At 37.7% G+C, this 12,623-nt stretch overlaps 1 protein-coding gene across 3 annotated transcripts; it reads right to left on the reverse strand.

The window, feature by feature from the left end:
* Positions 1-4,823: 4,823 nt before the first annotated feature.
* abhd5a (abhydrolase domain containing 5a) lies at positions 4,824-12,536 on the reverse strand. 3 transcript variants are annotated; one of them, XM_027149703.2, is made up of 8 exons: positions 12,399-12,455; positions 10,417-10,497; positions 9,973-10,058; positions 8,939-9,311; positions 7,511-7,665; positions 6,502-6,613; positions 6,098-6,284; positions 4,824-5,770 (listed from the first exon to the last, which is right to left on the reverse strand). In XM_027149703.2, the coding sequence occupies exons 1-8, from the start codon at positions 12,431-12,433 to the stop codon at positions 5,681-5,683; spliced, it is 1,119 nt and encodes a 372-aa protein (XP_027005504.1). In that variant the 5' UTR covers positions 12,434-12,455; the 3' UTR covers positions 4,824-5,680. The 3 variants fall into 3 exon arrangements, with proteins under 3 accessions (XP_027005504.1, XP_027005505.1, XP_027005506.1); XM_027149704.2 differs by having other exon boundaries at positions 10,417-10,446; positions 12,399-12,448; XM_027149705.2 differs by lacking the exon at positions 10,417-10,497 and having other exon boundaries at positions 4,825-5,770; positions 12,399-12,536.
* Between the last annotated feature and the right edge of the window lie 87 nt (positions 12,537-12,623).

Here is a 12,623-nt window from a genome sequence, read left to right on the forward strand (position 1 = left end):
CACACTCACTCTCCTTCAGATTCAGAACTGGCTGCCAGAGTTGTCTGCCTAAACGGCGGCGATATGGCCCAGACCCTCTACTTTAAATAAAAAAAGAGAATAAAAGAAAAAAAGAGATGGGAACCTGCTGAGAAGGCTACTTTAAAATAGACGAGGCACAAATCTGCCTCAGTGCTTCCCATTTACATATTAATCATATACGACAGCGCTGCTACTCCTAATATGCAATTTTAGAGCTTTTTGCACTTCTAACACGGATAAAGTTCGGCTTATCACAAAAGCAGACAGACTTCCGTTCATCCATTGCTTTATAGAAGGAAGTATTTGGCCTGGTCTGTACAGTATGTGCCAGCTTTAAAACAAATCTGAACACTCTTAACTCTCCTGCACTGTGGTTTAACCAGGCTGAGTGTTGGACCATCTGGAATTGTCAGGTTTTGGTCACCATGGCGACTGTTGTACTTTTGTCCCACCTGAGCAGTCAGCAGTTTCAGCCATCACAAACCTGAGTGTGTGAGAATTTGTGTAAATACACAAGCTATCAAATACTTGTATATGTTTTTAATGTATCAAATGTGACAGTTGTGACTTTGTAAAATAGGTGTGGAGAAGTGGAAGGAGACAACATGATTTGAAATTTTTTTAACTCCCTCCATTGCTCATGCACATACGCACACACATTATCCCCTCTGACAGAGGAGCTTGAAGACTAATGCAACCTGCAACCTGAGCCTGATAATGTGGTGCTGATTACAGCAGGCTCAGATTCTAAACGGATTGCTGACATCATACACACACACACACACACACACACACACACACACACACACACACACACACACACACACACACACAAACACACACATTTCATATAATCACATAATTTATCAAATCACAATTCAGAAGCATTAGAAATTGTTCATATCAAACATCAAAAATGGGAAAAGTGTGATTCTTATGATTTTGATTGTCGACTCGATCTAAGAATTAAGGTTCAAGGTTAGATGAGATGCTTTTTTTGATCATCATGATCAACTGAAACCAATCCATTTTCCTCTGACTGCTCTTTTTAAAGGCATTTCCATCCACAGAACTGTCACTCAGTCAGTGTGTTTTGTGTTTATTGCACTATTATGCTATGTAAACTCTCAAGATTGTTGTGTATAAAAATCCCAGGAGATCTCAAAGTAGCCTGTGGGGAATCAACATCCATGCCTCGGGAAAGGTCACAGAGATCACACAATTCCTTCCTTTTCATGTCTGAAGATATGAACATTAGCACAAATACACACACACACACACACACACACACACACACACACACACACACACACACCACACACACTCATTTTATATATATATATATATATATATATATATATATATTTATATATATATATATATATACACATACATAGATATATACATATACACACACACACATACACACACACACACACACATACACACACACATAGCAGGCCAGACACACACTATATGTGTGTAGAATAGAGGGTAGAAGACAGACTGGATTAGAGAGTTGCATTTATTCATTTCTGTCAGTAATAATGATGATGACGATGATCAAATAATGGGTAATGGTGATTCCCCACCTTTAATTTATGTGAAAAGCAAGCAAAGCTAGAGGACTATAATCTGATGTAAATGTAAAAGTTAACGTGTCATAATGGTGATAAATGATACACAAAAATCCAATTGTTCCTCCACCAAATAAAGAAGCTTTTCCAACTTCTGAAATTTGAGTACTTCTATCTCTTTCTTAAAACACACACACACACACACACACACACACACACACACACACACACACACACACACACACACACACACACACTACAGCATTCATTATAAACTTCCTACCTTGTTTTAAACTAATATCATCAACTTTTCAAACATGACGCAAAGATGAGTGTGGTCTCTGAGAGAGTTGAGATCATAGTCTCTTCTCCTTGCTTGCTAATGCATTACTCATACCTGCAGCTCTTTATGATTCCATGACTGTAACGATAAATTAATACCTTACAGATTGCACAGATTAAAACTGGCAGAACAGCACTATGTTGGCCTGAACCTCACTGCTCTTTTAAACATGCCAAAAAAAAAAAAAGGTAATTTAGACATACATTACATTAAGATAGTTTTTTTTTCCATGTTTATGAATTTCTATTTCTATAATTGGTAACATGTAAAGTATTTCAGATATATATATCATAGAATATGGAAATTCCAACAGAAATAAAATGTCCCATGATGCCTGAGATTATATTGTAAAAATTGCCAATAGAGGAGATCTAGTTACCTATTGGATAATGACAACCTGCTTTATAGTAATTCAGTATTTTTAACTATTGCTAGGTATTTGCACAAGTTTAGTGAAGTAAAGATGCTGAAATTTGGGAGCCACTGAGCTTCTTGACTTGAAAATTGAAAGCAGTCTGGTCAGTGACAGTGTGCTGCACATATGAGGTCATTATGACACATGCTGGATGTGCAGTGCTGTCATTACTGTACTGTGTTTAACTGCCTGTCACACTCCACAAACGTCTGAAAACCTGCACGTGTGTACATGAATGATTGAGTCGTGCTGCAATGCCGGTGCTTGTCTGCTTCTCTTATCTGTAGATAGGAATAGACAGAGAGAGAGAGAGAAAGCGGGAGACAGAGAGTGAGGGAGAGAGAGAGAGGGAGAGAGAGAGACAGAGAGAGAGAGAAAGTCAGAGTCAGAGAGGGAGACAGAGAGAGAGAGACAGACAGACAGAGAGGGAGAAAGAGAGACTGAGAGAGAAAGAGAGAGAGAGAGAGAGAGAGAGAGAGAGAGAAAGTCAGAGTCAGAGAGGGAGACAGAGAGAGAGAGAGACAGACAGACAGACAGAGAGGGAGACAGAGAGACTGAGAGAGAAAGAGAGAGAGAGAGAGAGAGAGAGACAGAGAGAGATTGTAAAAATGCACCAGAGTGAGGGGGAATTTAATAAATTAAATCTAATATAGGCGCTGTGCTGGTCTCCTAGCAACGTGAAAGAGCTCAGTTGGCTGAGGGCTGTGTGGAGACCTCCTCTGGCCTGATGTCAAGACGACCCATAGGGCTCTAGTCCTCCGTCATCGACCCAGTCTCCTTCACATTCCATATCCGAGTTGTAACACACACTGCAATCTACACCACCCAGTTAAAAGGCCTACAATATTGTCGACCTGTATGTTTCCCTGTGATAAATCCAAAAGGTGCTTCACATCAGAGTATCAAACAAAGAAACATTACATTTTGGACAAAATCTTAACACTCAGGGCATATAGACATATAACACACACAGTTTGCTGTTCTACACACACCCACTCATACTGCCTCCTGTCAAAGATAGGTGGCAGTGTGCACAACAGTGGAGTGGGCTCAGAGAGACACTCAGTCTAAAACAGCTCTCATTCTGCTGCTTCTTTATTGGACCAAGATTCTTTTATAATATTTAGATAAAAAAATAAAAAAGTTTCTTCCCTATAATTTACTATCATGCAGAACTTCAACCTGCAGAGACTACAACCTGCTCAGGACCTGTGTGAGTGAATGAGAGAGAGAGAGAGAGAGTGTGTGTGTGTGTGTGTGTGTGTGTGTGTGTGTGTGTGTGTGTGTGTGTGTGTGTGTGTGAGTGAGTGAGTGATTGAGTGATTCATATCTTCAGTAATACTGCTGCACTGCAAAAGAAAAAAGGTTTAAAGCTTCAGCCATCATTGTCGTGACTGTCTCGTCTCTAGCAGCTCCCATCAGATTAGGAAACCTGCTGCTGTCTTTATGTGCATATATTTTGTGTCACATATTTATGTTGGTCTATAATGCCACATAACAAATACCATGTGAATCAGTTCAAATTATTGCAGCATAATCTGTGATTGAAAGCTACCAATTTGAATAAATTAAAAATACACTTTAACCTCATAAACAGAACTGACTTTCTATTGCAATAGATTTACTTACACACAGAGTATAGACTGCTTGTGATTTATTTTTGGATGGAGTGTATGAGACTGGGAATGAAAGACTAAAGTAACACATATGAGAATGATTTCCATGGCATGCTGTAGGTGCAGGGTCCGAGATCCAGATACAGTGTGTAATTCTGCCCTCTTGTGGCTTCAAATAGGAAATGAATACCTCTGTCTGAAATGGGTGATATTTGTAGAAGTGCATGAAAAGGCTAAAACACATTTGATACATTTAACAAGCTCAGATTCTAGTGCTTAAACTAAACAGAATGCCTCAAATGGATATTTCAGGTCACTAAAATAAGTACGATAAGTTGTTAAAATGAATAATTACTGAGATTTCTACTCTGCAAATCTCCTATACGAAGAAGTACTTACACTGATTATAGCCTTGCTTTTGCCTTATGGCTTTATTACAGCCTTACTGCTGTTCACAATAAGTAAACCGAACAACTTATTACAGAAAAAACATTGAGGCAAGCAACAATATTTGTAAAATAACTCCTATTTTCCATCACAGAAATCAATAATTCAGATCAGTCCAGAACACAAACCATGAACTCATCTATTTATACAACAACTTGGATAAGCAGAAAATTATTTCACCAATTATTCTATAAGTAATAAACAAACATATCTACAGACAGGAAATTAATTTCACACAAAGACAATCTTTAAAAGTCTTCATTTACATTTAGTACAGTAATTACTGTAGGATTGCTCTCTCCCTTCCTCTCTCTCCAATAGGCACTTGCAGTGAATTTAAACTGATATATTCAAATAAATCAGCATATATATATATATATATATATATATATATATATATATATATATATATATATATATATATGAATGACACAATCACTGCATTGCAAACCTCTCTACCTCTTTTGTGAAGAGTAAAATTAAAAATAAAACACAGCTTATAGATTGCACAAAACATCCAAGTGTAAAGTGAACACTGCTCCTGTTTCCTAGTTGCAGAGGTTTTCTTAGTCATGAGGTAGAAAGAAAGGGCCATGTCCTAAAAATGAGAACATTTAGCATAAATTTGCTAAATTTAGCAGATGTCATTCAACAACAACCGCTAAGTGTCCCGTCCTGTCCGGAATAAATCCCAGTGTAAGGTGAACTCTGAATGTAGAACATTTAGTATAAATTTGCTAAACGTGGACAGGACCGGACACTTAGTGGTTGTTGTTTAATGACAGCTGCTAAATTTATCAGTTTGTGTATCAGTGAAATATATTCAATTGTATTTAACTTTCCCCACAACCTCCATTAATGCAAATTAATAACTACATTTTAAATGCTATTTATGCCTTTCATATTACTGAAACTCTACACTTACTGCATGCAACAGTTCATAACCCAGAGAATGGTTATTGTGAGCAGGTACACTCATGTAAACTGAAACCATACTCAACATCAATCCCTGAATGAGAACAGTCATGACAATAGTTATTATAATTCCAGTGATCAGTGATCAGCAAACCTGCAGCGTGCAAAACGTGTGTCTGGTAAAGGACACGATGTAGTGACACATGCTGTACTGCAGCATGCAAATACATACAGATTTACAGAGGCACTCTGGCCTGCTATTTTGTCTGTGTTAATAAGGAATGTAATGAGTTCAACATAAAAAAAAATAAATAAAAAAATAAAGACAGTCATTCCTCATCACCCTTCAGCTCATTGAGTCACACACATGGAGTACCCTGTGGTTGAAGTCTTCAGGTTGGTCAGCAAATACATAGTGTCCTGCTCCTCGTATAGCCTAGAGACCACACACACGAGGGAACGAACGGAGAATGACTGACTATTTCATAAGAACCACAAAGTTTACAAATTCACTGAACACAAGTAATACTGACATTATATGACAATATATGACGTTAATTTCAACCAGGTACTAAACACTGCCCTGATATAGATACAGAAATTTTGGCTAATAACTTATTTTCTAGTACTTTTTTGCTATCTTTGATGTTATGGGTCCTACATAAATCTTACAGAAAATCCACAGAAATCTGAGTTGCAGGTCAACTCCTAACAAGCAATCCGGATAAATCCCAGTGTAAGGTGAAGTCTGAATAGAACTCACTATTAGCTCCACGTGGGAATTTGGCCTCATTTCTTTGATTGAATTGCCGGAGTGGCCATCTATACTGGAGCGTGACCCATAGATCACAGTAATGGGAATGTCACTGTGAATCAGGCCAACGCGCTGCAGCATGGGCCGCTTGGCCCAGCCGTATGAAATGGTCATGTTTTTGAAAGCTGTTTCCCCACTACAAATAAAAAAACAACAGTGATTAGGAGTTCATTAGAGCAGTAATATCAGACCTAAGTACTATTAAGTGAAATAGTTTACAAATATTTTTACATATTATTAAAAAAAAGAGAAGATTAGAGCTGACACTATTAATAAATATCAATAGCATTTTGTGTAAAATGCAAGTTAAAGAGAATCCACGCACACTTAAATAATGAAATAAATAAATGCACCTTGGGCTTTGGACATTAAGGTGGTAGATGTACTCTGTGACTGTGTTGTCATTAAACATGGCAGCATATTTCTTTTTAAAGTCAGGCCGCACAATCTGCACTAGACCTGGACCTGAATGGTGAGAAAATGGCATACTATAAAATAAGACATTATGCAATACAAATGCAAAGACTAACAACAGCACAATACATAACCAGCAGTGCTGCTAATATCAGAGAGGGATAATGTGTGGTCTTGCTGAGTGGGGAGGGAAAAACAGTGCAGTTTATTATTCCTTTCACAAAACTTAAAGCTGGAAAAAGCTAAATTGCATAGAAGCACTGTGAAGCAAAATTGTTCCGATATAAAATTCAATGTAAATGCAGTGTATATGTGAATCATATGATACGAGATGTCGCATGTTCTTCAGTCTTCACTCCTACTTGTAGTTGCCGAACGTATTCAGCTGCTCCATATTGTATTGTATATAGTTAAATCTCTTTATCAGCATCACGTCTAGTTGCCAACAGTCACTGGATGTGATACTGAACGCCTGAAAATACGATAATTATTATGATTATTTTATGTTCCACTCCAATTAGTTGATTGATGTTAAATATAATAATCTAACGATAATTAAGTTGAACATACAGTGAAAGATCTGGTTTAACATTAATGAGTTTTAAAAAATCTCCATTTATCTTAACATAAAGCAAAGGTCAAAATATTACTTATGTGTGAGGGGAAAGAAGTGGAGCTTCCAGTAGTGTTGGTTTATATCAACGTGTTCAAAACACCTACACGACTGTCTATCATTACAGATTTTATTTTTGTTGTTAGGGAAACTGAAGACTGCTCTTTTGCCATGTTTTTGAATGATCCCTTGCAGCAATGTGCTCAGTGCAGGAGATGTTAAAGATGTAAAAACATGTAAATGGTGGCAGGCCTGTAAGCAAGCCAAATAAACACATGACCGATTGCATGATGTGCAATAATTTTGAGCAAGAGTTTTTTCTTATCTTATCTTACCGAGCGGTCCGACAAGCCGAAGGCCAGCCAGTGGGTTGAAGGGTCTCAGGACGACCTCGAGGGCTTTAATCCACACAGGAAAGGGTCTGTCCTGTTCACCGACCTCTGGACACCCCAGAAAACCCCACGGCTCCACCAGGATCAGATGTTTTACTCTAAATAATGTCAAATAAACACGACAAGACTGGATTCACTGAAAAAATCCAACGATCATAGAATAATCTGAATTTGCATAGAGAGTTCGCAATGTAACACAAAGATCATCAGAAAAAACACAGCGCTAATACTGTAGTAAACTCCAGACCAGCATTGCTACTTGAAAATGCTGTGTATTAACCCACTAATTTCTCTCAAATTGTTTCAGATGCTTTAATGTATTTGCAAAGCAAATCAAAACAAAACACAGGCAGACCAAAAACAGTCCAGGCCGAATGGAGTCGCCTCTGAACCACAATTACATATTTAACACTGAGGTTACGGTTCAATATATTGTAAGAAAGAAGGGAAGGTGAAAAACAACCTTGCTTTGAGAGGAAAGTCAACACCTTAATTACACCTACAGCATCACAGCAAGCGAGAACGTTGAACAAACAGAATAGCGGTGTTCATTCAAGACCATTTAAATTACATCTCACACTGATATTTAATGATTACAACCCAGTTTTTTCTCAAAAGCAGGATGTTTTTTTTAAATAGTTAACACCATCCGAAAGATATTGCACGCTAGGCCTCATTTAGCAAGCTGTGTATGAATGAATGTGCTCATAAATCATTCAGAGGAGCAGTTACTTCAGAACAACTAGTTTTGGTCTTGTGGGAACTTCTGAGTGTGTGTGAAATTATGTAGACTAAAAAAAAATCTCTGCATGAGTTATTACAGTTTTCTACATGTTGGTTTAAAAAGATTCAATTTCAATTACCCGCACATTTTTTTATGATCACTTTGTGAAAAGCAGTCAATTCATAGTGATAATGTGAAAGCAATCTAACTAAAACCTATAGAATAAAAGCTTTCTGACTAGAAATTCTATTAGGACGTTCCAATAGAAATGGCACCCTATAAAATGAGAAAGCAATGTGCCGCACTGTGTGAGGTGCAACACTGGACATTTAACACACGCCACAATTAGGAGGGACTCGTTCACTGTGTGTTCATTATTTCATCGTTTTCATCTCACTCTGACTTTTGCTGGACGTCTGTAAAACTTGCTGTGAGTTTTGTACTGTATGGGTATTTTATAACTTATGCATGCAAGTATGAAGAGAAATTGGTGTTACTGAAACTTTTGTAAATTTGTCAGGGATTTTATTTCAGTTTAGGTTCAAAGAACACTTCGCTGAATTACTCACAACTAAGGACTGATAAATGAGAGCAATTATTATGCTAAAAGATAAAACAAAGTGACGCAATGAATCTTAACTGCAAACCTGGAAGGGTATTTAAGAGAGTAGGCTGCTGCCAGGTATCCGCCCAAGTTGTGGCCAAGCAGGATTACACTCTCCAGGCCTAGTTTTTCCCTCCACTCCTCGATGGACTCCACAAACTGAGTTTCGGCTTCCTGGGCATCGTTGCTGAAATGAGGCCTGCTACTCTGACCAAATCCGAGCAGGTCAAGAGCATACACGGGTCTCTGCTGGGAGAGAGCATCCAGGTTCATAGCCCAGAGCCCCACTCCACCACCAAAACCATGCAGCAGCACCAGAGGAGTCTTCTGCTCTGCACTGTCACTGAACACCAGCGTCCACAGCTTCTTGTCATTGGAGATATGGACAAACATCTTGGAGAACTTGCTTTGGATGGCTAATCGATGTAAAAGTCATAAAGTGAAATTTTTTTTTTTAAAAAGGAGGGTGACTTTAGTCTTCCTTAACTGATAACATTTAGTCAGTGCTTGTAATTAAAGATAATTTCAAGATTTTGTCTTTAGAGCTATAGCCAATATCAAGGGGTAGCACAAGCTAAATCTATTGCCAGGATTTTTTGTTGCTGTTTTAAAGCAATGCTGAATCCTTTCGGTCAAAAATAAATGCACAATTATAGCATAATTGCTATAATGACACAACATTAACCAATTAAATATAATACACACATTATCAGTGGCATTAAATGCAGACTCCTGTTTCTACATGGTTTAAATCAAGCAGCAGAAGAGGGAGGGGGAGCTAATAAATTAAACTCATTTCTAGGTTGTTTTGACGGGAACACATTTTCTACATCGCTGGCAGCTGAGTGTCTTATACAGCAGTATCAGCACGTCTCACTTTTCGGTTATTTCAGAATTATTATTGCTCTCAACTTAACATCGTGTCAAATAAGGTAAGGATGTTGGGCCTCTTTTCAACTTGCCTTTTATGCATGTGACTGAGTAGAAAATGTAGAAACAGGGAAATAACTGCATAGCAATTCATATTTTAGTAATTTACTACTTGGTGTGATGAGAGAGAGCATGGTCAGCACTCACACTGCAGCATCCTCTCCTCTGCCTCTTCCAGTTTGCTCTGAGATGTTGGGCACCATGATGGCAGCCAGTGACTGATCCCCCATGACCTGCAACAATTTTTAATATGAACTCTTTTATTTATTTATTTATTTTTAATCAACTCTTGTTTTCAGCAAAAGGTTTGATAGAACTTTGGGCCACACCCAAGATTAGGCTTAACAAACAATTAAAATACAAAAGATGTCAACACATAACAGAACAAAACAATGCCAAGACAGAAGGACTGAGCTTTAGACAGCAGCGATGACTGAACAAGACCTTATCAAATGATCTGATGAATCACAGTCCACCGTCTACAGGAAGACAGGCAGTGAGACAGGAACCAACGACAGGCAATGAAGGCATGCACAAGTCCACCAAGCAAAAGCTTTGACGGCATTGACATCTAAGAAGTTTACTATTTACCTCAGGGTTGCATCCAGGAATTTGACAAAACTGGAGAAAAAAGCATGAATACGCAGAAACACCAGAGCACGATGTACCAGTCTGAAGCCAAGACAACGTGAGGATTTTAGGTTTTTGTGCCGTTAATTGTTTAATTGAAATGGTTAGCTTGAATTATTTGACATAACAGTTTACTTCCATACTTCTTTACATTGTAATAAATGTAAACATACATTTTCCTTTTACAAAAGTACAATATAAGGTAATCTGTTCATTTATCGACCAGCTAAATTGATAGTGCCAGCTTCCAACTAGCTTACAAATTAATATACAAGTGCATCTCAATAAATTAGAATGTCATGGAAAAGTTCATTTATTTCAGTAATTCAACTCAAATATTGAAACTTGTTTTAAATGATATAAATTCATTACGCACAGAATGAAATTTAATTGTGATAATTTTGGCTCACATTTAACAAAATACTTCATAAGACTAATAAAAAAAATGAATTTTTTGCCTTCTGGAAAGTATGTTCATTTACTGTATATATACTCAATACTTGGTAGTGGCTCCTTTTGCTTTAATTACTGCCTCAATTCGGCATGGCATGAGGTGATCAGTCTGTGGCACTGCTGAGGTGGTATGGAAGCCCACATATTTCAGCTCATCTGCATTGTTTGGTCTCTTGTTTCCCCATTTTTCTCTTGACAATACTGGTTCAAGTCTGGTGAGTTTGCTGGCCAGTCAAGCACACCAACACAATGGTCATTTAACCAAATTTTGGTGCTTTGGGCAGGTGCCAAATACTGCTGGAAAATGAAATCAGCATCTTTAAAAAGTAAAAGGAAGCATGGAGTGGTTTAAAATTTCTTGATAAACGGGTGCAGTGACTTTGGTTTTCAAAAAACACAGTGGACCAACACCAGCAGATGACATTTCACCCCAAATCATCACAGACTGTGGAAACGTAACACTGGACTTCTAGCAACTTGGGCTATGAGCTTTTCCACCTTTACTCCAGACTCTAGGACATTGGTTTCCAAATGAAGTACAAAACTTGCTCTCATTTGAAAAGAGGACTTTGGACCACTGGGCAACAGTCCAGTGCTTCTTCTCCTTAGCCCAGCTAAGACACCCTTAACATTGTCTGTGGGTCAGGAGCGGCTTAACAGGACAACTGTTGCCAAATTCCTTGACACGTCTATGTGTGGTCTATGAAGTTTGCCCAAATTCTTGAATCGATTTTGCTTGACAAGCCTCTCAAGGCTGCGTTTCTCTCGGTTGGTAGTGCCTCCTTGTGAAGGGGGTCAATGATTCTGGACAACTGTCAGATCAGCAGTCTTCCAAATGATTGTGTAGCCTAATAAACCCAATTGAGAGACCATTTTAATGGCTCAGGAAACCTTTGCAGGTGTTTAGAGTTGATTAGCTGATTGGCATGTCACCATATTCTAATGTTATGATATTTTTTGAGTTTTTGTCAAATGTAAGACAAAATCATCCCAATTAAAAGTACCAAAGGCTTAAACTACTTTAATCTGTGTACTGAATTTACATAATACACACGTTTCACTATTTGAATTGAATTACTGAAATAAACGAACTTTTCATCACAGTAAATAACACACCTAATAATATGTTATTATATTATATATACAGGTGCATCACAGTAAATAACACAACTAATAATAAGTTTTTATATTATATATACCGGTGCATCACTGTAAATAACACACCTAATAATAAGTTATTATATTATATATACACAAGACAAGTGCATCACAGTAAATAACACACCTAATAATATGAGATGCACCTAATATAATTATATATATATATAATATATATATATATATATATATATATATATATATATATATATAATAACATATTATTAGCCACCCGCGTTTATAACTCCAGCAAACAGGAAAAGTGATTATAATGATTCAAGGCATATTGGTTCGTTTCAGCAGGAACGATGTAAACTAAATCTCGCTCTTACCCAAACTCAACAGACGCTTCTGTACCTTCAGCCATAGTTTGAGAATCACACGACTTCTGACGTCATAGCGAACTTTGGTCAACAACCAACGAGAGGGGGTTCAGCGAACCTCTACTGCAACCAACCCGTATTCACGCTGCGTCCCAAATCACACCCTATTGTGTGCCTTGTCACACTACGTAGTGTGTAAACCACTATTTAATGCACTTTTCTAGGGCACTCATA

This window comes from Tachysurus fulvidraco, chromosome 3 (assembly GCF_022655615.1).
Source record: "Tachysurus fulvidraco isolate hzauxx_2018 chromosome 3, HZAU_PFXX_2.0, whole genome shotgun sequence".
NCBI classification, from domain to species: Eukaryota; Metazoa; Chordata; class Actinopteri; order Siluriformes; family Bagridae; genus Tachysurus; species Tachysurus fulvidraco.

Bases quoted from the DNA above. Each gene is read 5' to 3' on its own strand.
- abhd5a (XM_027149703.2), bottom strand. From the start codon at position 12,433: ATGGCTGAAGGTACAGAAGCGTCTGTTGAGTTTGG. The intron at 6,285-6,501 runs GTGCATTTATTT...TTTTATTTGTAG, and splicing joins CTTAATGTCCAAAGCCCAAG to TGGGGAAACAGCTTTCAAAA. The intron at 5,771-6,097 runs GTGAGTTCTATT...TGTGGTCTCTAG, and splicing joins ATTCCCACGTGGAGCTAATA to GCTATACGAGGAGCAGGACA.